Below are 27,329 nucleotides of genomic sequence, written 5' to 3'. Positions count from 1 at the left end.
ACGTCATTATGAAACGTTCCTCAAGGTTGTAAACTACAACGCTTTGTTAATGAGGAGTAACGAGCAGTGTGCGTTTACTTCATGTCATGCCTAAGGCGGTCAGAGAAAAACATGCATGGGCGCGGCGTATTCACTGTGACGTCGTTGTTTATATCATGATTTTTTAACACACGAATTTGCCCATAGAAGGTAAAATGGTATACACAATCTCTTTCACAAATGGTAAACAGCGTACAGTTATGGATGCAAGCGGGAGGTTGCAAAGTGTAAGGTCTTTGCATTTGCTCACGTCAGCAGCGTACACCCATAGGTGGACACTGAATTGGTCAATCAGAGCGCATGCTTTGCTTTGGTTATTTTATAACTAATTTTCTCTCAGATGATAGTTCCAAGCCCGAAAGGAATAAAAGCCGCGAGCGCTTAAGAGTGGCGGTCGCTCTCATGTTCCAAGCTTTCTCGCTAACCCCCATCAAACAGTTCTGGACAAACTAACCAAGGCTGAATTCAGACGATGGAGGAGGTTGCTAAATTGAGTACACTCTTTTTCTTAAATATCCTTTCAGGCTGAGATTATCTAGAATTCTAAGAACATACTAAGAACTGACGTAGCCAGGCTGAGAGTCAGTTAAGAACGTAGGGTAAAGAAATCTAAAACTGTGGTCCGACGGGACAATTAACTCAAATAAATCTAATATATAGATTTAGCCAAGCCTAAAAGCAGAGCTCCCAAGTTCGTAATATTAATGGTAACATAAAAGATGTGCATTTGCCAAGACTCGCCTGAGACACCCCGCCCTTCGTTTTGATAGTCTCCCCTACCCTATCCGTGCAATCTGAAGGCACGTACGTACGCTCGGTCAGTCACGTGACAACCAAACGAAAAGAGGTCGACCATATTCCATGGGTATGGGGCTCTGTCCCACGCGCGCGAAGCACCGTTAAAAAATTAACAAAGCGGTTTCGTTGTTACACGATGCAACGAGGAACAACTCAGTTTGCAGTCGATCTTAGTCTGTACTGATAAGCACAAGTCAAGAACGTTTTCGTGCTCAAGTTGCGGAAAAAACAAAAAACAAAACAAAAAGACCAACTTTTAGACCCAAATGATTTGGAAAAAGGAGCATAATCAATAAACAATCCTTTTCACGCCAATAGGGCACACAGGGAAACAATGCACTAAAACAGATGAAATAAAATCTTTATTGCCTACTTTAATAATTCAAATTCATTGCCTTAAAATATTTACATGCCGCGAACAGCATCTTGACACTGTTAACTTCTGGTAAGGAATTTAACGAGAAAAGAGACAGTACCTTCGTACAAAGTGTACCCACTTCCAGAGGAAAAAAAAAGTTCAGTCCCCGCGACTAGGTATTTACAAATCAATGAACTGCTTTTGAGGATAACTACGTAGACAAGCTGCAGCAAAATGATATCGCTTATATTAACTTAAATACGCACGACTTTTCAGGCAGTAAATTGTTTAATAATAATTCTCTCTTCATTGAACTTAATATGCACTAAAAAGTAACAAAGAGAGATTATTCAAGGCCAAAAAGTATGACGACTTATTTGTAATTTGGCTTTCTTTTTCTTTTTTTTTAGAACCTTTGTATAGGGGAAAGTAATAAGATAACTTGTTCTCAGCAAATATAAGAAACTGGGGCCTGATAGTTCAAAATGCGTGACGTTGATCCAACAATTTTTATGACCTATTTGTATTTTTAAATAACACTCCATGTATGGGATATTTTCATTTGTTGTCTCATTCACTGGAATCGACTCAGAGGTTACCTTCAAAGGCTGGCCATACACTTATGGGGCCTGCAAAATGCACTAATCATCGGGAATGTTAACCTATCGAAAACTGTTTAGTCTACGAAATAACCGTGCTACTCTTATGTTCCAATGATCAAAAACGCGGTTCAAAAATTAATAAGAGGGAAAAATTCTTCTAGCTATTGCAGAGATTTACAAGTCATTTGCTGGGGCTATCAGGTGCTGTTGGGTTTGAACAGCAGCTATTTCCCTGTAACTAACTGAAAGAGTTTTCGACATTCAATACTGGATTAACGTTTGTCGTATTTTGAACTATTAGACCCGTTTGGGTGAAATATAGTTAGTTTTATCATATACTGTTCACTGATTAAACTTCTCTTTTGTTTTGCAAGCCTTGACTGCTTTTCAATTTACAGGAAATATTTATCCTGCAAAAGCCCTGATACAGACGACGAAAAAATTTCCGGACCTCATAGTAATTAATATTGCGAATAGAAAAAATTGCATAATTTTGAAATATAATGATAAATTTTCCATTTAGTGATCACTTCCTCGATTATTCCACATTTCAGTCAAATGCTGACGAACAGAAACTAGTCACTAAAAGTATTTTCTCCGAACATTTATCCAAGATTTCTGAGAAAAGGGTCTCTGTTATGCCTCACCATAAGGGATTTGTACACCTTAAGCACTTAACACCCTTCGTCAACCAAGAGACTTTAGGATGACAGGGTCTACAACAGGCAACGATCATTTGTCAAATGATGCAAGTTAACGGTGAACAATCAAAGGCTTACAAGAAAAAGGGAGAGAACAAACTGATATAGGCAAATATCAAAGAAACCTTTTGCTTCTGTACAAAAATAGACAACATATATCTGACGCATGTTGTGTGAGTTCTTTCTAAAAAACGCAATTATCACACTGAGTTGTGACTTGCAGAAAATTACTTCTATTATATTCGCTAAAACTTCATGGAATAAGCTCCGAAATACGGTGACTTTTTGGCAGGTCCAAAACGAACATTGTGGATCTTACCATAAACTGTTTCTCACAATGGTCACCTCTCTATCTGCCATGCTTAAGCACTTCGGCCCATATTGACTCCATATTTTAGCGAACGAAACGATAGGAATGGACAGCCAAATCCCAAAGACACAAGAACAGCAGAGATAATAAGACAATCTGCCACTTGCACCGTCCAAAAGAAACACTCATTAAAGTGAACTTTTTATAGACCGTGCTGCTCTCAATACACAACTCCTCGCCGACTTAAACTCCACTTTAACTCCACGTATCTTAAAGTCACAATAATAACGTTATACGCCCCCTTGACTTGTTAAAAAACACAGAAGCATTCGTAAGGAGGCCAAGTTACATCCCAGTCGTACACACGCGCGGATACCGCACAAAGACATGTACCATACGCGATTGTCTCATGGGCGAGATCCTGAGGAACCACGCTCAATATATTCCATAAAGAATTTGAATATGATAAGATTTCTCTTTCATGTCCGTCACCGTGACGGCAGTCTCCAGAAGTATCAATGAAGCTTTATACTTCATGTAATGCAAGAGACATACTATACTCCCTGCAGTTGGTTATACACGCATGGGGCCAGCGCTGACCTGTAATCTCTCGTCATTGGTCTTCTGTTGAACCACCGTGCCGTTGTTCTCTGTGCTCCTTGTGCTTGATGTACTGGAGTTGCTTACAGTACTGATACTGCTGGTACTCCTGTGTTTCAAAGAGAACGTGTTCGACCCACTGCTACTACTCATATTAGAGTTAGTGTCAAAATCTTCCAACTCCTTTACATGCTTGAGTTCAAGCTCTTCTTGCTTTTGCGCTCTAAAGTCCTGCAGGCGAGTTGTCTCTTGAAACATCTGAAAATTGAGAAACTGAGTTACTAGCGGCCTTAGAAAATTATAATTTCAATTCCAGCCATCTAAGTAACTTAATACTGAAAAGAAACACCACCCTTAAAGAACTTCGTTACTAGACAGACTTAAATTGGTTTGCGAAAACGCACGACAAGGGTATCTATCTTCACTGACAAAATACACTTTTAAGGACTTGAATCTCTGACATGATAAAAGCTACTCTCATTACAAGCTGGTATGGTGGATTCGTTGGATGAATATATTCGATGGATACACTACGCATAAGTAGGCGAGGTACCTTTTCTTCCAAAAGGGCCCTTCTAACCGAGACCTTGTCCTGTAAGTCCTTCTCTTCGCGCTCGTGCTGGGCCCTTAGTTGCATGGTCTGTTTACTCTGGTAGGCGCTTAATAACTCTTGTTCCTGTTGGAGCTTGACTCGTAGATTTTCCTGTTCGCGCACTTGGTTTTCGTCCAGCTTCAACTGTGTAGCGAAAGGAATCAAAATATCTTTGTTACCAGGGTGTATAGTGCTGAGATTCGAAGATTGAAAGGAAACTAGAAAAAAGTATTTCCAATGATTCCTCAACTGCATGTTTTAGGGCAGTTGTTAATTGCGTGTCAAGAGTTATGTTTGCCCTACTTCGCTCCAAAATTAATTAGGAAAACTCGCACCATCCTTTCAACTTCCCTGATGCAATACTAAAACCAATCGAACTTACTTGTTAGCTTACTTTTTCTTTGGAAGCTGATTGGTTCCTTGTGATGTCTTAGCTCGCTCTCATTGGCTGCTGTAATTCTTTGTTTTTGGTTTTACAAAACTCGGTTGAAATGCGTTTATCTAACGAGTTCTTTAAAGCGTCAGGGTTTAAGCCCAAATATAAATAAGTAGCTTCCTCAAAGTCACTGACTATTCGACAATTAAACTTACCGTTTGTCTCTGCAGCATTTCAGAAATGCTCTGATCGTACTGAAGTGAGAGATCTGCCATCTTTCTCATCTTCTCCTCGCGCAGTTGCTTAGTGAGTTCCTTGTGCTTTTCTCTCGGTGTTTTCTCCAATATCTGTTTCTGCAGAGCTTTGTACTGCAGCGTCTGTGTCTTGATCGCGTTTCTGTATTGCTTCTTGATGTGCATTTCGCGCGCCTGGAAGTAATCAAACTCTTCATTAGCTCGCACAACACTTGCACCTGACCGGTCGGGGTGTGGAACTGTTCACGACACATCTTTGTGAAAGCGCGCGTAAATTTTGGTTTTTGTTATCAAACATGGCTGACACAAACATCGGTAAAAAAAAATTTCCTGCCCCTAACAGGACAAATACCCCTCACCACATAAAATCAAAATGTAACATGCAGTAGTAGCGTTCAGCCTCTTCTTTGTGAAAGACAAGAGGATTCTTCACCTCGAGGCGCACCTGTAGCTAAAATCCTTCTTACCTTGAGAGTTTTGGGCTGCATTTTGAGTTCAAACAAATGTTTCTTTCTGAGTTCCATCTCGACCCGTTTATTGTACTCAACTTGACTGTTCCATTCTGTCTGGTGCTGGTTCTGCTGCTGATCTCGTCTCAGCCTGTGCACCGAGCTCAAGTGCCTGAACTCCATGTCCTGAGTACATTCATGATGTCTTATCAACATCGCGTGCGACATCTCCTTCTGCTCATTCAGCTTGTTCATCTCCTGTGAGGTTACATGCAAGTTACCATCAGCATCTAATCACGAGACTGTTAACCCCCAAACACCTAAGAGGAACTGGCAACTAATTTCCTCCTACAATATCACCCATGAATTACACCTTAAGATCACAAGAATACAACTCTTACCTCAGTGAGTAAAACTTTTTCCAAGTTCTGCCGCTGCAGGAGTTGTTCTCGGCGAAACTTTCTCAGTTCAGCGTTGCGCACAATGTCGTGTTCGTGCATTTTTTCTCGCTGCGCTCTCTCTTGCGATTCGTGTAATGTATTCTTTCTGCCTTGATAAGACATACGATTACTTTGATCCTACAAAACCAAGATAGAACGGACCCTTTGATCGGTTAAGCGAAATAACCCAGCTTCTATTAGTCAAATGATTAAATGAATTGAAAGTGACAGGCTAACATCCTAAAGAGTAGCATCAGCGCCAGGATAAGACACTCACCTTTTTCATCTGGTTCTTGGCCGCTTTGTACGCCGCCTTCTGATCGGAGAGAAATATTTTCATGTCGTTGTCGTGCTTATCTTTGATGTGTTTCAGCAATCTCCTCTCGTCTGCTGACATTTGTTTCAGCTTTTGCTCCATTTCAGTCTTGTGTCTGGTCCGTAGTTTTTCCAGGTCTCTTTCAAACTGGTGTACCTAGTAAACAAGAACACACAAGTTCATGCCATACACTTTAGATGACAAAATAAAAACAAAACAAAACTTTGAACTGAACTTAACGTGCTGCTCAGTGATGGCTTCTCATTAACCTTTCCGTTTCACCTCTCTAGTCTCAAAGTAAGTAATTTCCTCGAGTGTCAGTTTGGACAATGTTCTCGCCTATTAAGACAACATTTCCGAGTCGAGGAGTTTCGTGTCTTTCGCTGCCTGCATACTCACCACACTGAGGATGCAACAACGTCAAACAATTTATAACCCCCTCGATATTTCCGTCTCGGTTTTTATGGCATGACAGAGATAACGAGGGTGAATCATGAGATACATGTGAGTAATTTTAAATTGATCACTGAGAGTAAATCGTGCTTAAATTGGTTTTTCTCCACTACAATCTGTTATTGCTATAGAAAACTGTTCCCTTCTGCTAGCTAGACAACCGAACGAGTCTTTTTTCGCGCCCTCAGTGCAGTGTATGAGGAGCAGTACCTGCTGATCATATTCCTTATCAAGATTCCTGCGATGATCATTCATTTCCATCTGTAGCCTGCTCTCCAGGACCAGTACTTCCCTCTGATGAGTCTGCCTCAGCTTCTTGTAGACTTCGAGCTGATCTCTCATCTCGTCACCCTGCCTGTTGTGTTCCTGGTGCTGTCGGGCGATCAGGTTTTGCGGGCGGATGGTGGCAAACCTGTCATCGTCTTCACGATGTTGTTGCAACTGAAAGGAGAAGAAAAAAATATTTTTAAGTGACCAAGACACTGAATATTCTGATTTATTATTTGGAACGGTGATTTGCAGTTACTCGCCCTTAGAGAAGTGAATTATATGTATACTACATCAAACCTAAAATATCATACGAAAAATATCTAAATATCTCCGAGAGGAGATGAGTATCACATTGCTAAAACCGAATCATGTCCTCACGTAGCTTGACTCTTGGCTGGAACTTGATTTATATAACCTTATAAAATTTCTTTGTTAATAATGAAACAATTTTGCTGTAATAACAAAATTTTACAAAAAATATTTTTGAGAAAACGTTAACCATATTAATGTTACTTTTGCCATAAGAAAAAGTAATACTCCCTTCCGCAAAAGCTAATACGAGGATACCACTTACACTGATAGACGAAGCAGCAAACGAAGAAATTCCAGCAGCAGCTGTATCATTATCTTGCTCGGCTCCTTGTATGCTGTCCGTGCTGCTAGCAACACTAGCTGTGCTGCTCACACTCGCCTTCTTGTTCTTTTCCATCTCGGCACTCTAAAAAGGAAGTACAGTTACGCATATAGGTGATTATTCTCCAATAGAAGTTATAAATTGTTCACGAGAGAAACGCTGCACAGAAGGTAAAGAGGAAAGAGAGGAGATATAATCTGGATATGAAGAATATTCTCCAAGAGAGTTTAATCACGCCTTACTCTGACAATCGTACAAACACATAAGAAGCTTATCCGTCTAAGCCTCTAGCCTTTTAACTGAACACGAATAGAACACTTAAAAGGTATTACAATTTGATAAGTTTTACAGGTAAATTTCATAGTGTCACATTTAAGTAACCACATTATTTAGGTCAAACATGTTCAACTGAACAGAACATGAAAAGGAAACAGAATGTGGAGTGAACTGTCACTGATGAAGCAATGTACCACACACAAGACACAAGTACACTAAATGTAGAAAGTTTTTAAGCTGTCTGAATGGTCGTCAATTCTACGTTAACAAGTATTTTGGTTCAGACAGGTATATCATATGCTTTAAGTGTACAACGTAATCATTTTCTAGGAGACTTGTCAGAGCGGAGCAGTAGTACACCTGTAACGTGTAGCTTTTGTGGTAACATATCTGTTGTAAGGAAGTTGACAAAGAATTCTTCCTGAATCGTTTTAGGACAACGAAAGAGACCTTTCTTGGGCACAAAAGAGTCATTTTCAAATATCTGACTAAGATAAAAGCCCTGGTTAACTGAATGTTTGACAAGCGCAACTTTGATAAAAGCATTCTTTTCTTTTTTTTCGCTAAAACAATGAGACGTTGTCACAATGATAACAATGGTGGTGAGACGAAAAGGATGTAATGACAGAATTGGACGAAGGTTTGGATGTGCAAACAACAGACGTGCAGACAGAACCTGTGAAGATCTGAAGTGAAGAAATGACGATGACGAAGATAAGGAGTCTTCAGAGAAAGCCAAGCTGTCCTCAGATGCCGAAGGACCGTCCCCTTCCTCCAACACCCCATCAAAGTTTACATGGCATGCGGACTTGGGGACAATGAATAGAGACTGAGGTATTGATAATAGGAGAGACACAGAGAGGATCTTTAGTAGGATGAAGATCCTAACAAACAATTACTGTTAACTGAGAGGGAGAAATATTCTCAATTTGAGTTAATTGAACACTCTGCCAGCATCATATGCCCAGTTCTGAACATAAACCCTAAAAACTACAGCATCATCTTGCTCTCTTTTTTATCTTATACAAAAAGCAATTTAATTAAAAGGCACCAATTCTAACTTTATCCTGCCCTTATCTAGGCTCAATAACAAACTCTTGCTTCTTTTTTCAACCATGTTTCTTATCAGTCCATGTTGTGAAATTGTATTGTTCATTTTTGAAAAATAAATTGCTTACTTATGTGTCATCTGTGTCTGCTACCTTATTCTTATTCACCTTTTATTCTTAGTACCTTTGAGATTTAAGAAGAAAAAGCTACACAAAAAGCTAATCAATGCAAGGGTTGGTTTTGTACCTTACTGCTCCATAAAAATGTCTTCAGACCAAAAAATAGAAAAGAACTTTACTTATTGTTAGGCCTGAAAGTTCAATTCACATTTTTGGTCCACAACTACTGTCCATCATTGATAAATGCCATGATTACAAGTTGTTGTAAGCTCTAACTTTCCAATGTAGACTTTCTACCAATTTTACATGTAACTACAAGCAGACATTGAAAGAAACAAATAAGCAAATTTAACTTACTGCCTCTGACTTGTCATCATCATCTTCTGTCTCAGCAATAGAACTGTCCCCTTCTTCACTTAACTCTCCAGCAGGATCCCCCATGATCATCTTCTTCATTTTGCGGTAATTCATGTTGTCCAGGGCCCTAACAGCCTGTTTTGTTCTCTCAATCAGCTCAAGAAGGATGCACGCAGGTCTTGGTTGTGATACAAATGGATGCTAGATAAAAACACAAAATCACAATTTGTGATACGCACTGAACATGGCAGAACAACCTAAAAGTAGCTTTTATTGACCTGCCCTAATCTAGCCTTAACATTTTCCTTGTCAAAATGCCAAATTTGTGAGACATCTCACTAACTGAAAGGTTTCATTCTGGAGGCAACTCTGCCCTGGGAGCTATGAATTTAAGCAAATTTAACCTTGTTTATTTCTGTAAAATTTGCAAATTGACCAGTAAAAGATGAGGAGCTGTTAGACTGAGTGTCTTACAGCCAAACCAAAATAAAAAATAACACCCACCAATCAGACTAAAGATGAGTTTCAGAACAGGCCACAGACAGGTCGGATAAATACATATTAAATTTCCGAAGCACAAAGAAATGTAGGTTCTGTGTCATAAGGTGGCTTGAGTTTACTAAACCAATCAGTGTGAGAAGTGAAACAAAACCAAAGACTAATTTCAATTCTCCATTAAAAATTGCTCTAATAAGAAATCCTTCCTAGAAACTTTGCTTGGCAGTAAAGTTGCATTCACTTTCAAACAAAATCATCTTTCACATGTTCCAAGCTGAAAGTGCACTTAAGAAAAAGATTTCATTACAGAGAAGTTACTTACTTGTAGAAGATCCTCAGCTGTAGGTCTTTCAGCTGGTTGCTTCTTCAAGCATAGCTGAACAAATTCAACAAAGCCTGCACTCCTAAAATTAAAAGATGAAAAAAAAATTAGACCTGAAATCTGAAATTAGTACTCTGGAGGACAAAATGTACATGTTTTGCTTCAACTGTATAAGCTCAGACAAAATGACAAATTTTTCACTCTTTCCTCTCCATTATTAGGATGTTTAGTATCATGTTCAATTGCAGTGGCAACACCTACATGTATGTCTTCCACTAGTGTATTCCCAAAGACTCTGAGCAAACTACAATAACACAGTATTCATCAACTTACCAGTTCTCTGGAGTAGAGAGCATTGGTGGATCATTTTGAGCAATGTGATAGAGGGCACTCATGGCATTCATGTTGAAAAGAGGTGGCTTTCTCTCAGCTAAAAAAATTTTCAAGGCACATTTATCTAAATATCTGTTGTTTGAAGCATTAAAAGTACATGATATCAACATCAGCAAACATCACATCATTGTAATATTGAGTTTTGAAGTGACTTCAGCAGTGTGACCCCACACTGTAATTCTGTTAGAGATGTGCTCTGCTTGGATAAAGGTTTTCCAATTTACCATTTAATACTCTGTAAACCTTGTCGACAAACCAAGAACATACCTAGTTCAACACACGTGATTCCTAATGACCACACATCCACCTGATGGAGGAAACCCAGCATTAGCAAAAACAGTCCTGCACATGTGGTTTGGAAACCACAATCAATGTATAAATTAGTAAAAAGTATGTATGCAATAAAAATAATACCAAATAACACTTAAAATAACCCATTCTTTTGTGAAAACAAAAAAAAAATCATTGTAATCATTCCTGATCTTAGCAGCACACAGTACACAATCTAGAGGACATGAACAGCTGAGCTTCATACAAGTTCCCAGTTTTTCATTGGTGAAGTTTCCAGGTAATATAAGGTTGAAATTATCCTGAGGAAAAGAGTGACATAATGAATTTGACCTCCTTTGATCTCCACGAGTCATCAGTAAATTAGTTTCCCTGAATATAATAATTTTGTTTTGTCTAGTAGTTCATTATGGAGATTGGCAAAATAATCCCTTGGTGGCACTGGAAATTCTCAAAACTTAGCCAGCAAAGAAATGTATGTACCTTTCCATCATACTGTCCTTCATCCATGGCTAAGATAACTTCAGGAGCCATCCTAGCAAAGATGAACTACATTTAAAATGTGTCTTTTCCACATAGTGCAGGCTGAAACATTTTTATCTTAAAGATAGATTATAATTATTGTACATGTATTCAGGAAAAAAGAGAAGGAGCAGAGACCAATCTGGAAAAGACAGATACAGAGAGCCATACAAACACTTCTCAAGCGGGAAAATCTCATGACAGGCCTTGTTGGTAATACTGTATGCTGTAAGACAGAGGCCATATGAGGCCATATGACAAGCTTGCTTTAATTCCTTACCAATATGGTGTGCCCACAAAAGAATTTGCTGGAGCTGCCAGAGCTGCTGAGCCAAAATCAGCTGAAGAAAACAGAAAAATAATTGACTTATTTGATATTAACAACAAATACATGTGATGGTAACATCAATGTAGAGACAAATTTTTACAAAGGAAAAAAATATGGTTAGACCTACCCAACTTGACTGTTCCATCTTCAGTCAAAAGAACGTTTCCCGCTTTAATGTAAGCATACAAGACAAAATGTCAACTCTGCCTAAATTTGAATCATATGGACCTTAACCCTGTTTTCTAAGCATTAAGTGATTTTATTGAAACCCCTTCACCAATTATAACTTCATTTAGCAAACTATGAAAATCATTCAGTCTTAAAAGTATTGATGATGGGTATCTGGGTCTCTTTAATGTGTTTGTTTAAGTGGGACTCTTAACATGCAAGTCCCAATAGCATAATAATTGATACAAAGCTTTGTATCTTGCACGTCTCTGATTTATTCTTTATATCAATTGCAAAATAAAAATAATTTCTCATTTACCTTTCACATCCCTGTGAATTCTCCCATTTCTGTGCAGATATCTAAGACCCTAAAGCAAACAACCAAAACTTGATGATGTTCGAGAATCATAGAAGGCTTAAAAAAATATGACAAGGAAGATTAATGATATAGATATACAAGACATTGAACAAATATCTGGGCAATTTTAATGATACCAGTCTGTTGATATAACACCCTTACCTGTAAAGCATCTTGGCATATTGCAGCAATCTCTACCTCTCTAAGTGGTTTCTTGTGAACTGTATCAATAAAGAACATTCAAATTGAACTAGTTTATAATATTCCCAGCTAAACTGAAATAAACAAAAGAGATGTTTGTAAGGTGAATTGTACATACAGTGTAACAAAAATTTGCAAGACTCAAATCTCTGTATGTTATAAATCAGTCATTAAAAAAACCTCCAACATACCTTCTAAAATATCTGAAGTTGAACCAACACAATACTCCATGACAAGCTAGGAGACAAGAAAGGAACACAATTGACATCTAAATATATTTTTACAGACACTAATACAGATTAATTGCAATCGAAGACAAGAGAGAAGGTGTGATTGTAGTTCAAACTTATCTATTCAAGGCAAGATTTACAGTCAAAATACCCTGTGTGCCCTGTTTATGCTTGAAGAATGACACATACCAATGAAAATCATATTGGACGATTTGTTTCAGAGTTTCATATTAAAATAAATATTACAATCACCTGAATTTGGCCTCACCGTGACCAATGTTTAATAACCTACCCATGCTGTATGCTCTTTCAAATGACATCCCTTGTAGCTAATGGTGTTCTTGTGGTTACAGAGCTTTAGAAATTTTACTTCTTTCACAATGTCTTGCCATTTCTACAATATGCAAAAGAGATTACAGCTGCATTACAAATTTCCCTTTCAATGTAAAATAAAGGGTAGTCTTGCTAGTTTTGGAAAACTGCCAGTATGCACAACTGCATGCCTTTGAAAACGCCATCTGATTGCAATGGAGCATTTTCCAAAAGATGTAAGATTTTCAAAGTTAAAGGATTCTCATTCTTTACCAATATGATAGGGAGAAAGTCTCCAGGGGCATATGTGTAAATGATAATGTTATAAAATTGTGCTTGTAAATTATAAGATCTTGTCCCTCCCTCCCTGAAAAGGGAATACTTACTTGTATGTGTATGTTTTTGCTTACCTCACTGGATTGTTTGCCGCTATAGGACATCTTCTTGATTGCCACCACCTCATTAGTTTTAACATTTTTGGCCTGAGAACAACAAGTTTCAAATATTAAATTTAATTAATTGATGGTGGTTTCACAACCAAAGGTACCTTACTTATGAAATTTTGGAAAGCAGTTAATTTTAAAAAAACTCAATCTTTTTGCATTTTTAAAGTATCCTGAAATACAGTTACCAAACATTGAAAGCTGAGGATGCCTGGGGTTAGCTGACCATCTCATCCACTTTAACTGATACCCGATTCTCTTTTGTTTGTTACACATATGGATCAAGGGTCAATAAAGATAAATGTAACACTCTTCAGCTGAGTAGTTTGAAAATTCTCATCACCTGTTTGCTAGGTAATGAACCAAAATTGTGCAAAAGTTGTTTATCAATACAGAATCTTGAACTGTGAAAGACTTACATAGTACACAGCACCAAAGCTGCCATGTCCAATTTCCCTCAGATCAATAAAGAGTTTCTCTGGGTCTTGCTCATCAAACAAGCCCGAATATTCTGAATTCCTAAAGAATCCTCCCTTTCCATGCCCTGCCAGGGGCATAGCCGCATCAGGATCCCTCTGTCCACAATGTAACAAAGAATTCTTGTCTAAAGCCTAAACAGAGAGATCAAGGTACCAAAGTTATGTAAACCTAATCATAAATCTACCATTATAACTTCTACATATTAATGATCTTTGTAATAGATCTTAGCAAGGGGCTCTGGGGACTGTAGATTTTTGTGGCATTCAATTCCCAGAGTCTCACAGTGATGTCTTTTGTTTATAGCCAAATATTAGAAAACAAAAATTCAGCCATTGGTGTAGAAACTGTACAGAATGAACACTGCCAAACTGTCTATGGTGCAACAATAAACCACAACTTGCTTTAAAGGGGGTGCATTCCTAAAGAAGCTGTGGTGCTGTACTGATGGGTGGTATTTGAAAATAATTTGGTTTAATCAACTGAGTTGATACTATAAATTGGCCACTGTTCAGAGTACTGATGTTACGCTGACATTTTGATCATTTGCCCTTCATCAGAGCCAAATGTCAGCCTCAGAAACTTGTCACAGCAGCCAATTTATAATATCAACCTAGTTAATGAAACCAAATTAACAAACAACTTGCTTTAGCTTGTTACCAACTTATTCATAACAAATATGAATCCATTGTATGCTACTAACACTAAAAAGCCAAGTGAGGGATGGCCTCAACCTTGAGCTCCACAATTCCAGCCAAATTTCCAACTATAAGTCTATGGTTGTACACAACTGTTAAAAATTGGCTGTAAACCTAAGATCACATTATGTTAGATAGCAATCCAAACCACTCTTTCAGCAAATAAAATTGTTCTTAGAAAGCTGCATCTTTTCCCAAACTGTTTACAAAATCCTTTAATTTGCAGTTGTCAGGTCCAAAAATTTCAAACTAGTGAATGCATTCTACAGATAATGTTTTCCCTTGTAAGTGTTTCTAAGAAAGTTTAAATAGCAAGAATATGTAAGTTTTTCCCTTAAAAGTCTCTTTATTCTAGGATGGGGTTTATCCAAAGATTTCATAAGTTAAAACTCATCAAGTAATTTAAAGCACTTTCCAGAATGTACGGCATGACTCAGAAGTGGCAATCATTTAAGAATCAAGTTGTAAATAATGAAGAAATTCCACTAAAAAGTTTTCCTTAATAAATTCTCTTCAAATAAAAAGTTAACTGATACTGGGATACAAGGAAAATCTAGCACTTTAAATGTTGTTTTGTTTGAAATGGAATAGAACTCTAACTGTTCACCTCTGGAAAATAGTGTTAGTTTGAATTAGTAAGTAATGAGAACATCTTTCTAAATCTCCAGCACTTGATATTGCCTATTCCTAGCCTGCGAAGCAAGCCCAGGGGAAGACGAGGGGGGATTGGGGAGAGTGGAATGTGCGGAGGGGAGGGAGGGCTTGCCACAGACCCCCACTAACCAACGAAATTTCCGATTTCATATGGATGAAAACTTCCCATTGGCTGAGAGCAACACGTTGTCAATCAACCCTCGAACTAAACAGTCTTTGTGGCGACTACCTTTTAGAAAATGGCGGACAACCGTGATTTCGAGAAGTTCTGCCCTCAAGAATCGATGTCGAAGTAGAATATTTGTAGCAGCCATCCACTTGTTCAAGCTCAGGGCCTTCATAAGAATGGCGTCTTCATTCTCAAACCAGTTGCCCTTAACCACAACATTGCAAAGCCGATGGACGTTGGATCCAAATCATCAATGTTTAAATTTGTATCCATCGCTGAAGTTGAGGGTTGTCCTTTTGTCGGCAAATCAAACAATGCTTCCCTGCTAGACGTAGGTTTTGCATGTGCCGGGGAGCGGACACACAAGCTCTTTCTACTAGACTTTTTCCTGTTGGTGTTGAGAACTTTCACTTCGACGAAAAATCACGGGAATCCGGACATTGAGAAGCAGCCTTATTCAACAATTCATAAAACTGGAAAAAACTGTTCACTTTTCTTGCACCAGGAAGGCATATAATTTGAGATATGTGCGACTTATTTTCGAAGTAAAACTGACCGTTCGAAGGCGATCGGCGAAGACACACTGAAATTCTTCCCTTTGACTCTGATTAAAAATGTTTACAAAACTCTTGAAGCCACTTCCAAATTTAATTCTTAAATCTAATCCACAAAACCAGCAAACTACGTCTTCTGGATTAACTTTTGGTTTTCTCCCTCTCTTGGATTTTGATACCAGATTCTCCTCGTTGTCTGACATTTCTCACTCCTGTGGAGCAAGTTTTAGTTGTTGTTTTGACAGTTTGCATGGTTCACTGAGCTCTTACTAATGGCACTTTCTGATTGGTTAATTTTAAGAGGCACTGATTGACATATGCAAGACGATATGAATATGAAAATAGGGGGCGTTTCGTTAGTTAGTGGGGGTCTGTGGTAAGCCCTCCCTCTCCCCTCCACACTTTCCGCTCCCCCCAATCCCCCCTCCTTCCCCCCAGGGCTTGCTTCTCAGGCTACCTATTGCTTATAGCATCACTGGAGTACAACTATATATTACAAGTTTAAGAACTGCTAAGGGCATCAACACTGTGTACTTGTATCCTGAGTTGGAGAAATTTTCCTCAGGCAGCACCACTACCCTGTTTTATTGAGAACCAAGTTCTCCTAAGCATGCACAGGGAATGTCTTGATCTTTATGAAACTATTAATTTCTACAAAAAAATTTAAAGTTACTAAGGTTACCTATAGGACTGCAAACAATGGACACATTAAAAATTAAATATTGGCAAACCACCTTTGAATTTCTAAAATCCACAAACAATAACAAGAGGGTATACACCAAAGGTTACAAAATATTTCATTTCAGAATTCATTTGACTAATACCATAAAATGATAATTTTAATATCCTTTACCTTTAGGGAAACCATGCAAGAATAAAAATGAGAATAAATCGAAAAATGTAGATAATCTACCTGACAAACAGAACATACTCAGAAATATGTTGTCAAGGAATAGTTAAGTTAAAAAAAAAAAACTTAATATGTCAACCTCTCAAAGAAAAAAAAAATTTTTTTTTTAAACTTTTAAGTCAGTCCTTAAGACTAACCAGACCAAATCCAAATCTTAAGAAGTGTAACTAAAGGAGTAAATTTAACGCGGAAAGCAAACTCAACTTTAACCTTTATGGTTAACTCACTGGGAGTCTAACTGTAGCTGTGGTCAAATAGTATGTGATATCAAGTTTCTTAACTCATACAAAAAATTATTGACTGAAAAAATGGCTTCTTGCTTGATGAGAAATAATTACTGCTACATACAGTCCAAACTTAGCAGATTAAAGGCTTTTCATGACTCCTTCATCTACTAATTTAATATTTACTTGATTCCATTAAAAATGTACCCTTCATGTTGGGGAATAGCTCAAATCTAACATGACCTTTATTTCAAATATTGAGGTTGCTAGGAAATTATTTTGTCATTGACACTAGAATCACTGACTAAAATTCACAACTTAAGTGTTAAAGTTTGACATGATCGTTCTTCAAAGGTAATGATATTCAAAACATCACGTTTCTTGGGACAGTCAATCCTGAACAATAGCGACACAACGAGGATTATGCAAGAATTGATCATATTAAGAAAGGATTCTGTGTTATTTCACATCCCTACTAGTATTTGATTGCAATCGTATTGCCCACTAAACAACACACTTGGTAGCAACGTTGTATTAAAGGTGACATCATTTCAATGTTTAACACGTACACAGAATGCAATGCGCTTAATTATACTCGAAAACAATCTTTATGAATACCTAGCAGACAATAACAAAACCAAAACTAAAGCGCGTACAAACTTCACAAAGAAACTAAAACTTCGAACGCCGATCGAGAGGCACTTAGAGTTGAAGAATGAGATATAAATTTCGAAACCATCAATGTATACTAATGTTCCGATATTAATCGCAAGAGCGACCAGGTACAATCTAAGATGATGCATGGGTGCTGGATCACGGTACAATATGTTGCGTTATGAAAACTATTCAACACACAGCAATTTCCTTATCGAAAAAAAATAAAGAAATACTTACACACGGCATAGAGGATAAAAGTACCGAAAGGTTTGGATGATACTCCTTTTGTCTTCTTTTACCGGAAACTATTTTATCTAAATCGGAGCAATTTTTCGAATCGATCTCTCGTGTCGAGCCAAATTGTGGTGTTACAAATGAGAACGAGTTTATGAGCTCTTCATAACTTTCTCCGTTTCTGATAGTTATTTACGTTTGAGAGACGAAAGAGGAAGAACAATGACGATAAAACATCTTCAACCAAGGTCAGTGTCATTGCCTATAAAGGTAACGGAGAATAAAACCACTTTGTGGTACACATTCCGGACATAAAAAATCGCATACACCTCACAATCTTACGATTCAACACTCACGAGCTGCCACGAGACTATCATAAGACACCGGTAATTTTCTTTCAATCTTTCCGTAATCGATGGATCAAGCGACAATCCGTCTGGAGAATTCCCTAAATTGAACATGCAGAAACAAACCATTGAATTGTATCGATCGTAGCGACGTATAAAGAACCTCAGGGGTGCGCCCGAACATGGCCACTCATTTCCTTGCGAATACAAAAGCAAACCTAAACAAACGGCGTCCGCCGACTGGATAAAATTTTTCTACATCATAGATCAGGGCAAAATTCTTCTAAAAAGCTACGTGACTACAATCAAGGCGGTAAAAAAGAAAATATGGTCTAGGATTATCAGGTCCAATCGCCTTGATCATCACGTAAATGCATGCCTGTCCGATAGGTTCGCTTTCTTTTGCAATTCTGTTCTCAACACCGAAAACAGAGGTAGCCACGGCATCAGTGTTTGTCGAGTAATGATACTGTTTTAAAGTCGAAGGGATGAGTCGCCATCCTTTTATAAAATCTAAATCGAAGAAAGAGTCGTCAGTAACAAGGTTCTTCAGCGAGCTATTGCATGTGATCGGACGTTACAGCACCATATTACAGCCGAAACTATTGTCCGACGGATGTACAGCACGCGAAACGAAAATTGTTTGCGTTTCGCGCTAGGATATCACGATTATACCGCTCTGAAATAGAGAACAGTAATCGTAGTTCTTAACTTTACCTCTTACTCTTGATATCCTTTGAAGAATCTTCATGAAACACAACAAAAACTCGTGAAATGCTAATCACTCCCAAACATCTCCCAACAACATGGCGAATTTTCTCACTCGTACGCTTGCGCATGACGTGTGTTGATCAACATTCCCGATACCACCCTTATTGATCCCAAATTTAGCTTACGGGGGTGTGGGTGGACCGGAGGACACGGTTGAAATAATAATAATAATAAAGAGCTGTTCCTAACGTTTAGATTACATTCTCTTAGAAAATGATAATCTAAAAACTTGGAGAAAATAGCAAATCTAGAATATATTTATCACTTATATAAAGGTAGATAAATTTAAGGCATACAACTTTCTAGTTGTACAAAATAAAAAAAATGTTAAATTTGTATTCATGCTTTATGCTGTCCTCTACGGTAAATTGTAAGGAGAGTACAGCTGAGTAATTGATTTAGAAGCTTTTTATTTAAATTTGAGAGTATTGAGCAGCCTAATGCCACCATTCTATTCCTCATTTGCATATTTTTAACCTCAACCCCTCAAAATCTGCTCTGGACCATACAATAACAATGCTCAAGTACATTTTTCACAAGGAACTAACTTAGGTCTCCATTTAAAAACCACTATGTTTTCACAGAAGCAGTTAATGGGGGATGTTGGGATGCTGGGATACTATTGACCCCCTCTTCATCGCGAAAAAGTGCGAATTCAATGGGACCAAACAACCTGGCCAGCCCTGAAACGTTACCTTCTGTGCTTCTTACCTCCAATATAAAGTGAACGGCTTGCAACTAGCAGGCTTTTGTCTGCAAGAGAGTTGTATAACAGCATTGTAGGCCCTTCCAAGCCCCCCTCCCCCTAAATCCTTTCCCAAAAAGGTCTGTGGTTGGACCACTTAGAACCCCTCCCTGCCATACCAGACTCGACCTTCAAATCCCAAGAGCTCATTTTTTTTAATTAAGTTGACTACAAGCAGTCCCTCCTTTTTGGTGGAGTCAGTGTTCTACCAACCTCTCTATGTTTCCTTATTTGATAAGATTACATAAGAGACTTCGGTGTACTGTGAAAATGACTTCTTCTAGTTGAACAGTTTTAATAATCAGATCACCTGTTGCTGAATCATGCTTGGATATTGTGAGGAATAACATATTTATCTTGGCTTTTGGATCTTAATATCTCCAGTAATTTGACCTGGAATACCCATATTCATGAAATTGTTAAAAAAGCCTTTAAGAGGTTATATTTCTTGATTCAACTTAAGAAAGCCAAGGTTTCTCGTACTGATCTAGGGCTCTTTTATTCTAGTTGTATTAGATCAATCATGGACTATGCAGTACCGTTTTTTCACTATAGTTTGCCTAAATATTTAAAGCGAGAATTAGAACACGTACAAAAGAGAGCAATGTCCATTACCTGTCCTGGTCATAGCTATCATGAAGCCCTGGATATTATGAAATTTAGAGAATTAGCCATCCATCACGACGAAATATGTGAGTCACTTTTCAACAAAATTGTAAATGACAACAATCACTGTCTTCAAAAGTTAATACCAGCAGCACATGAAACTACCTACTTGTTAAGGCATGCGCGACCTTTTAATGTACAACGCTTCAAAACCAGTCGTTTTAAGAATAGTTTTATTATTTTCTCATGTCTTACAGCGAACTCATTTTAGCTTTCCTTTTCTTAGCCAATTGAATGCTTTTTAATAACTAAGTAGTTAAATATCTAAATTAGTTTAATTTTGCTATCTGTATTATGTGAGTAAATACACAATTCAGTTTTTTAACTGCTATGTATTTATGAATATATTAGTAAACTTCAAAACTTCAAACAAACTATCACTGCTCAATACTTAATACCATTAAAAATTTGTTAACACATAGTAATGCTGCAATGAGCGTCTTTTAACAAAATTAATTATATATCATTAGCTTACTGATTTTATTTGATTTCTACCATCTTCTTGTGTCTGAAATTTTGATCCTCCTTGGAAAGAGGGAGGAGTGTGGGTTCATTTCCCAAATGGCAGCAGGATTTTGCAAGAAATTCCTCAAAAATTTGAAAAGTAATATAAGGTTTACTGATTCAAGTATAGCCATGGGACACATTTATTATAAAGTTCTCTTCAGATCCTGAATAATAAATAATCATTACATTCACAGACAAACATCCATTTTTTCATTCATTCCCACATGAAAATGTACCAGCAAATGTTCCTCAAATACACCAGACCTGCTTCAAGATTTTCATCTTTTTCTCATATTCATTTCTTGAACATGTTGACAATTTCTTTCTGTAATTTTCTAGCTTTTCATTAGCTGAGAATGTCTAATTATTCCTGTCAAGAGTGCTTATTAACCCTTTACACCCTGAAAGTGACCAACACCTAATTTCTCCTTACAGAAATACTGCTGAATTATTCATTAAGATCATGAGAATAAAGGAAATGATCACCAATCTAAGCAGTTTTGATTGTCAAACAAATTCTCCTTGTCAGCACCAAAGGAAATGTAAAGAGATAAGTACGGAGAATATGGGTACTGATGTTAGTGTTTTGCAAAAATTTCTCTCACACAGTACAAGTCTAAAATAAATATACAACTGCCTAGAGGCTCAACGGGTTGTCAGCATTCTAAGCTGTTTCTTCTTCATACGTTTTATTTTTGCTGTATTTTTAATCTGAAAAACAAATCAAAACAAAGACAAAATGTCAGTTATTGTTCATTTCAGTAAAGTACACAACTTCATGGAGAGTGATTGAAGTATGTGGCAGTTTTCTGTGTATCAAAGTAGTATGATTTCCACTTTAAAATTAAGTTCTACAGAACTGATAGGGCTAACAATCACCCATACTGCTACAGGTGACTTTGGTTTTCAGAGCATTAAGCATCAAGGAGTATAGCTATTCTCCCCTTCCCCCTCTGGATCCCACTCCATTGCACAGAGCCCCCGGCATTTTGTCTGGTTTTATCAGTTATCAATCCCCTTAGGCTCAATGCCATTTAAGACTTTATTACTGTGACTAGTGGCTAAAGTGTTATTGAATCATCTAAGATACAAAAATTAGAAAAAAAAAAACAAAATAAACAAATCTTCTAAGAAGGATATTTCACAAGTGAGTTGTCATACCTCTTGTACCACTTGAGATTTCTTTTCATTTTCCTCTTTTTGCTTTCTTCTTTCCTCCATTTTTCTGCGTTTTTCCTGAAAATAAGACAAAACAAGACAAAACCACCTCGGTCAATCAAAGGAATCAGAAAACATTTCATAATGAAAGTGAATTACACACAGTACCACAAAAAATTATCATTTAATTATCCTGTCGATGATACAGAAGTGTATTTGCAAATTAGCACGACTGATGAATTTAAAAGAGATTGACTGATCTTTTTTCCCCTATAATTTAGAATATGAGCATGGCCTTTGCTACTTGGAAAAATTCTATAAAATGGGAATAAAAGAATACTAACCTCTTTCAGTCTCTTTGTTCCATCTTTGAGCTCCTTTTCGTAAATCTTCATTAATTTCTTTTCCATTCTGTCTTTCTGTTTCTTGTCCCATGTTGTATGCAATGGCTGAACACCAATAACTGCTGACTTCCTTTAAAAAGAAACACAACACAACCAATCAATACAGAACAAAAACTCCTGGTCAGGTAAATTGTCTACTGCTACTCCAATCAAACCAAGATCAAACAATAGGCCTATGGCATCCATTGGTAGTGTCTCCCTTGATAAAATTCCTAAACAGAAACAAAAAATTGATTCGAAGTGTTTCAGTACAATTTCCTTGAAAATTGTAAAAACTTGACATTCTATAGTACTTAAACTGGTGAAAATTGTGAAAATTTCATTCACCCTCTGTAAATTGATTCTTAATTCTTCATTGTTATCAATACATTTGGCTGTCTTCCATAGGTGTAAAGCAAGTTAACATTGAGGAAGAGGCAACAATTTGTGAAAATTTAAAGGAAAACAAGGTTTATAATGATAATTTTCAGTGATTGACATCATCATGCATAAGAGCTATTGGCAGGGGATTCTACCCTTAGCTGATCACGAGCCTGTGAATAACATCACTATTGTTCGCATTATTGGTATAATTACAATTATAACATTATCACTCTTATTACCATTGTATTACTATTATCATCAATAGCCAGGGATTTCATTAAGGGCTGGGCACCGGCCAAATTGACCGGTTGTAAGGACGGTTTTGCCCACCTGGTTTAACAATCTGGAGGAAGGTTTATCTTATAAAGAAGTTTAGTTAAAAAAGTTTAGCCTGCCTATGAAAACCAGTTGCCCTCCTGCTGAAAAAATTGATGAAACCCCTGATAAGCATCTTAATATTTTTACAGTACACCTGGCAATTTAGCCATCCAAGATTGCTTGGCAAAAATGACTAATAAAGACATCAGCCTGATGTCCAAAAAGCCTGGGATGCATAAACTTTCATCCAGTCTATCAATAAACAAAACAGATTTACGGCTTCAAATTCAGTGTCCCAGATATAGGAATATATCACGATTTAGAGTTGGTATTCCCCATCCCTGTGCACCAGGTAAAATTCTCTACCTGACCCCAGATTGTTTTCAGATCAATGGGGCTTGTATGAGTTGTAAACCCATTGGCTCCTGCCTGTCAAGTGAGTGTCTCCACAAATCATATTTGCAAGAAAACTGGGAATAGGAGCCTGGTTCTCTGTATTGTCTCCACAATACCACGTATGTTACTGGTTTTTATAAATGAGAAACTTTATGGTTGAGAGTTTTATTTCCTGTAACTTCAGAGATAGGTTGTTTACCAAAATTATTATGAAATCAAATTTGAAGATAAAAAGTGCACATTACTGGCGTCACTCGTTGAGGCCAAGATTTTAAAATTAAGTGAGAATTTGACTTTCACACGCAAGATTTTCAAACAGTCTCATAATCTGTTATGCATGCAGTTCTCGGATAAAAGCAATGGCTTTCTTTAGGAAAAGTATGGAGTTGTACAAATATCTCTCCAATTCACACAATAAATTCTTAGTCACAGACTATGATCATGTGAACCCTAATTTCCATGCACATTCCATTTAAATACATGGATGGCTCACAATTGGAATATTACAACATTATTAAAAATATTGTTCACTCAATATTGTCGCACGTTTTCAAAGGACAGCACTTAATAACGCTTATTTTCAGCTACTATCATTACTCTTAAGGATGATCAAAAGAGATTCTGTGTAGCGAAGCCTCACGAATCAACAACTGAAGAGAAATACCCTAACACAAAACCTACAGTGATAAAAAGAAAGACCAGTTCGTATCTGATTCGGCGTAAACATAGTTAATTGTTCCAGTTGACGTTGTCAAGAGAGAATGAATGTTTATCTTTGGTACATAAAGCTTTGGTTGCAATGTTGACCTTGAAATGACATTTAACTTTAAAAAGAACTGACCTTTTCTTCTCACTCTTCCAAACCCTTCCGGACTTTGGTTTTCCGCGAGGGATACTTTTACGCTTTTTCTCTTCCTCCGTTAATTCGTAGGCCGCCATGTTGATCCATGTGCTTCCTGACGCCCGCACATGAGTCAGCAGATTCATCATTGCAACGTCACTTCCTTATTCAATATGGCGGCCAAAACGTTTCAATTTGGACGCATTGTTCTCCAGCCGTCAGTGGTGTTTTTCCGTTCCAAATTATCGTTTGCTTTTGTGAATAGGAAGCCAGTGCTCCCTGGACATGTTCTTGTGTCTCCTATTCGTGTTGTAAAGAGATTTTGTGACCTAACAGAGGAAGAAGTCGCAGACTTGTTCGCTAGCACGCAAAAAATTGCTCGTGTTATTGAGAAGGAGTATGGGGCGACCTCACTCTCGATAGCGATCCAAGATGGGCCCGAAGCAGGACAAACAGTGGAGCATGTCCATGTCCACCTGTTACCAAGGAAGAGAGGAGATTTTGAAAGCAATGACGATGTTTACAAAGCGCTCGATGAACATGACAAGCAACAAATTGAATCCAGTGGGTCGGAATTTAGGAGTGAGGAAGATATGTCGAAAGAGGCAGCTAGTTTAGCTTGCTTTTTCTAAAGGTCTCTGATCAAACGTTAATTTTAATGATAAGAAATGAAATGAGTGCCGTCACGAGTAGGCCAGGAACCTATACAGTTAAGACGATTTCCAAACTTTCTCTGGTCCGGCTGTTCTGTCTAGACGCTGAAATGTTTTTGTCTGAGCTACAGCTAATGTTTTTAACACAATCTAAGCTGCTATAGACGATTGGAAGGTCAACAGCTACTATTCAAGATATGGAATTAAAAGTGTTGGTTTTGAGCTTCGAGCATTATCAATAACGATAGGATTGGCCAAAGGTTAAACTGTTTGTTTTAACCTCCTCTTGTTCGTCATTGAATACTTCAGTCTATTACGTTCGAACACAATGAATACGACTAGTATGACGACAAGTCAGTCGGTCGAACCCGTGGCGCTGGCCAACCAGCCAGTAAGCGAGATTGGTAAGATAGATCCGTAAATGAAATATGATTTAAATGTTTACAGTTTCAATTTCAGTTGATTGGTCTTGGGTTTTCAGTGATTCTCTGTTAAGTTTATGAGCGGGTATTAGGGTCTATTAGGGTCTATTAGAAACCGGAAAGCGGTAGGAAAAAAAAAACATCCAAAACCGAAAACCGCATGTGTGGTGTATTTGCAGAGACTGGGCAGTATTCGTTCCAGTCTCCCCCGACGTTTGTTGTTCTGGTTGTGAAGCGATGCCAAGTGCTCGTGAATCGAAATAGAATTAAAGCTTCTCCTTCGTTGAACACGTCTCAGCATCAAATCAAGAGGAAGTTGAAAACAACGACACAAAACAAGAGAAACAAAAGGAAAGCACACCGTCTTGTTGCTGATTAAAATCACCAACAGGATCACTTAGTGAATAGAGTGACATTTATGTATAATTATATGAACTTCACATATACATTGTATCTGATTTATCATCACGGGTTTATTACAAATCAACTTAACGGCCTGCTCCCAGTTGGCTTGTTAGCTCAATTGGTAGAACGCTGCACTAGTATCGCAGAGGTCAGTGGTTCGAATCCCGTACAGGTCTGATTTTCTCTATGGCATAAATAGCGCTCTCTACTGCGAGGATCATGCATCACACGTATCTAGTACCGCAGTTCAAAATATATGAATTTCATATATATATTGTATCTGATTTATCATCACGGGTTTATTACGAATCAACTTAACGGCCTGCTCCCAGTTGGCTTGTTAGCTTAATTGGTAGAGCGCTGCACTAGTATCGCTGAGGTCAGTGGTTCGAATCACGTACAGGCCTGATTTTTTTCAGGTCTGATTTTCGCTATTGCATAAATAGCGCTCTCTACTGCGAGGATCATGCATCACACGTATCTACTACCGCAGTTCAAAATATATGAACTTCATATATACATTGTATCTGATTTATCATCGCGGGTTTATTATGAATCAACTTAACGGCCTGCTCCCAGTTGGCTTGTTAGCTCAATTGGTAGAACGCTGCACTAGTATCGCAGAGGTCAGTGGTTCGAATCCCGTACAGGTCTGATTTTCTCTATGGCATAAATAGCGCTCTCTACTGCGAGGATCATGCATCACACGTATCTAGTACCGCAGTTCAAAATATATGAATTTCATATATATATTGTATCTGATTTATCATCACGGGTTTATTACGAATCAACTTAACGGCCTGCTCCCAGTTGGCTTGTTAGCTTAATTGGTAGAGCGCTGCACTAGTATCGCTGAGGTCAGTGGTTCGAATCACGTACAGGCCTGATTTTTTTCAGGTCTGATTTTCGCTATTGCATAAATAGCGCTCTCTACTGCGAGGATCATGCATCACACGTATCTACTACCGCAGTTCAAAATATATGAACTTCATATATACATTGTATCTGATTTATCATCGCGGGTTTATTATGAATCAACTTAACGGCCTGCTCCCAGTTGGCTTGTTAGCTCAATTGGTAGAGCGCTGCACTAGTATCGCAGAGGTCAGTGGTTCGAATCCCGTACAGGCCTGATTTTTTTCAGGTCTGATTTTCGCTATTGCATAAATAGCGCTTTCTACTGCGAGGATCATGCATCACACGTATCTAATACCGCAGTTCAAAATATATGAACTTCATATATACATTGTATCAGAGTGACATCTATTAACAATCTCCGGCTACAATTACAACTACAAGAAGTCAGCTGACAAGTTAGAGTTGGTGAACAAACGTGCGCTCCGTTTTGTTTTTAGAGATAAGTCCTCGCCTGATGAGGAACTTTGTGAGCGTATCGGTCTCTCAAGTCTTCGTGAACAGCGATTAGCGAAAATATTGTCCACTGTCTTTAAAATATTAACCAGTGATGCAGGACCAAAAAGCTTACGTGATCTTACAACAGTTAGGTGCTCCACTTATAACCTTAGGGGCACCACAATACTGGACCTCCCAAAAGTAAAATCAACAACTTTCGGGTTAAGATCATGGAGATATGCTGCATCGAAAATATGGAACGCTTTACCGGACGAGTCTCGAAAGATACAAACATTTACTACTCTTAAAAATTACTTAAAAACATTAGATCTCACGGGACTCTAGC

The 27,329-nt window shown here is 37.9% G+C and overlaps 3 protein-coding genes across 6 annotated transcripts; 1 reads left to right on the top strand and 2 right to left on the bottom strand.

Moving 5' to 3' along the window:
- Nucleotides 1-1,181: 1,181 nt before the first annotated feature.
- On the bottom strand, nucleotides 1,182-18,818 carry LOC111344523 (serine/threonine-protein kinase TAO1). Of its 4 annotated transcripts, none has more exons than XM_022951761.2 (23): nucleotides 18,699-18,818; nucleotides 13,477-13,668; nucleotides 13,025-13,096; nucleotides 12,595-12,696; nucleotides 12,264-12,309; nucleotides 12,034-12,092; nucleotides 11,833-11,881; nucleotides 11,473-11,514; nucleotides 11,298-11,358; nucleotides 10,979-11,030; nucleotides 10,475-10,514; nucleotides 10,148-10,244; nucleotides 9,815-9,896; nucleotides 8,995-9,195; nucleotides 8,145-8,297; nucleotides 7,133-7,276; nucleotides 6,499-6,729; nucleotides 5,797-5,991; nucleotides 5,481-5,657; nucleotides 5,098-5,337; nucleotides 4,592-4,804; nucleotides 3,962-4,144; nucleotides 3,241-3,666 (listed from the first exon to the last, which is right to left on the bottom strand). In XM_022951761.2, the coding sequence occupies exons 2-23, from the start codon at nucleotides 13,612-13,614 to the stop codon at nucleotides 3,382-3,384; spliced, it is 2,862 nt and encodes a 953-aa protein (XP_022807496.1). In that variant the 5' UTR covers nucleotides 13,615-13,668; nucleotides 18,699-18,818; the 3' UTR covers nucleotides 3,241-3,381. The 4 variants fall into 4 exon arrangements, with proteins under 4 accessions (XP_022807505.1, XP_022807496.1, XP_088598658.1 ...); XM_088742532.1 differs by lacking the exon at nucleotides 18,699-18,818 and adding an exon at nucleotides 17,638-17,784; XM_022951770.2 differs by lacking the exon at nucleotides 8,145-8,297 and having other exon boundaries at nucleotides 1,182-3,666.
- Nucleotides 18,819-21,177: 2,359 nt separating this feature from the next.
- On the bottom strand, nucleotides 21,178-24,297 carry LOC111345597 (coiled-coil domain-containing protein 86). The gene is made up of 4 exons (XM_022952882.2): nucleotides 24,151-24,297; nucleotides 22,173-22,302; nucleotides 21,832-21,906; nucleotides 21,178-21,381 (listed from the first exon to the last, which is right to left on the bottom strand). The coding sequence occupies exons 1-4, from the start codon at nucleotides 24,294-24,296 to the stop codon at nucleotides 21,316-21,318; spliced, it is 417 nt and encodes a 138-aa protein (XP_022808617.2). The 5' UTR covers nucleotide 24,297; the 3' UTR covers nucleotides 21,178-21,315.
- Nucleotides 24,279-25,025, top strand: LOC111345587 (bis(5'-adenosyl)-triphosphatase-like). The gene has a single exon (XM_022952874.2). It carries the CDS (start codon nucleotides 24,279-24,281, stop codon nucleotides 24,780-24,782), a length of 504 nt encoding a protein of 167 aa, XP_022808609.2. The 3' UTR covers nucleotides 24,783-25,025.
- The last annotated feature ends 2,304 nt before the right edge of the window (nucleotides 25,026-27,329 follow it).

Source organism: Stylophora pistillata, chromosome 13, assembly GCF_964205215.1.
Source record: "Stylophora pistillata chromosome 13, jaStyPist1.2, whole genome shotgun sequence".
NCBI lineage: Eukaryota > Metazoa > Cnidaria > Anthozoa > Scleractinia > Pocilloporidae > Stylophora > Stylophora pistillata.
This window is presented reverse-complemented; position numbering and strand designations above follow the sequence as displayed.

Excerpts from the sequence above, each read along its gene's own strand:
- LOC111344523 (XM_088742532.1), bottom strand. Across the intron at positions 7,277-8,144 it reads TTCACTTCAGATCTTCACAG|AGTGCCGAGATGGAAAAGAA; the intron begins GTTCTGTCTGCA and ends CTTCCTTTTTAG. Across the intron at positions 5,992-6,498 it reads ATAAGGAATATGATCAGCAG|GTACACCAGTTTGAAAGAGA; the intron begins GTACTGCTCCTC and ends CTTGTTTACTAG.
- LOC111345587 (XM_022952874.2), top strand. The coding sequence starts at position 24,279 with ATGAGTCAGCAGATTCATCATTGCAACGTCACTTCCTTATTCAATATG.
- LOC111345597 (XM_022952882.2), bottom strand. The coding sequence starts at position 24,296 with ATGAATCTGCTGACTCATGTGCGGGCGTCAGGAAGCACATGGATCAAC. Across the intron at positions 21,907-22,172 it reads GAACAAAGAGACTGAAAGAG|GAAAAACGCAGAAAAATGGA; the intron begins GTTAGTATTCTT and ends TCTTATTTTCAG. Across the intron at positions 21,382-21,831 it reads AATCTCAAGTGGTACAAGAG|ATTAAAAATACAGCAAAAAT; the intron begins GTATGACAACTC and ends TTTGTTTTTCAG.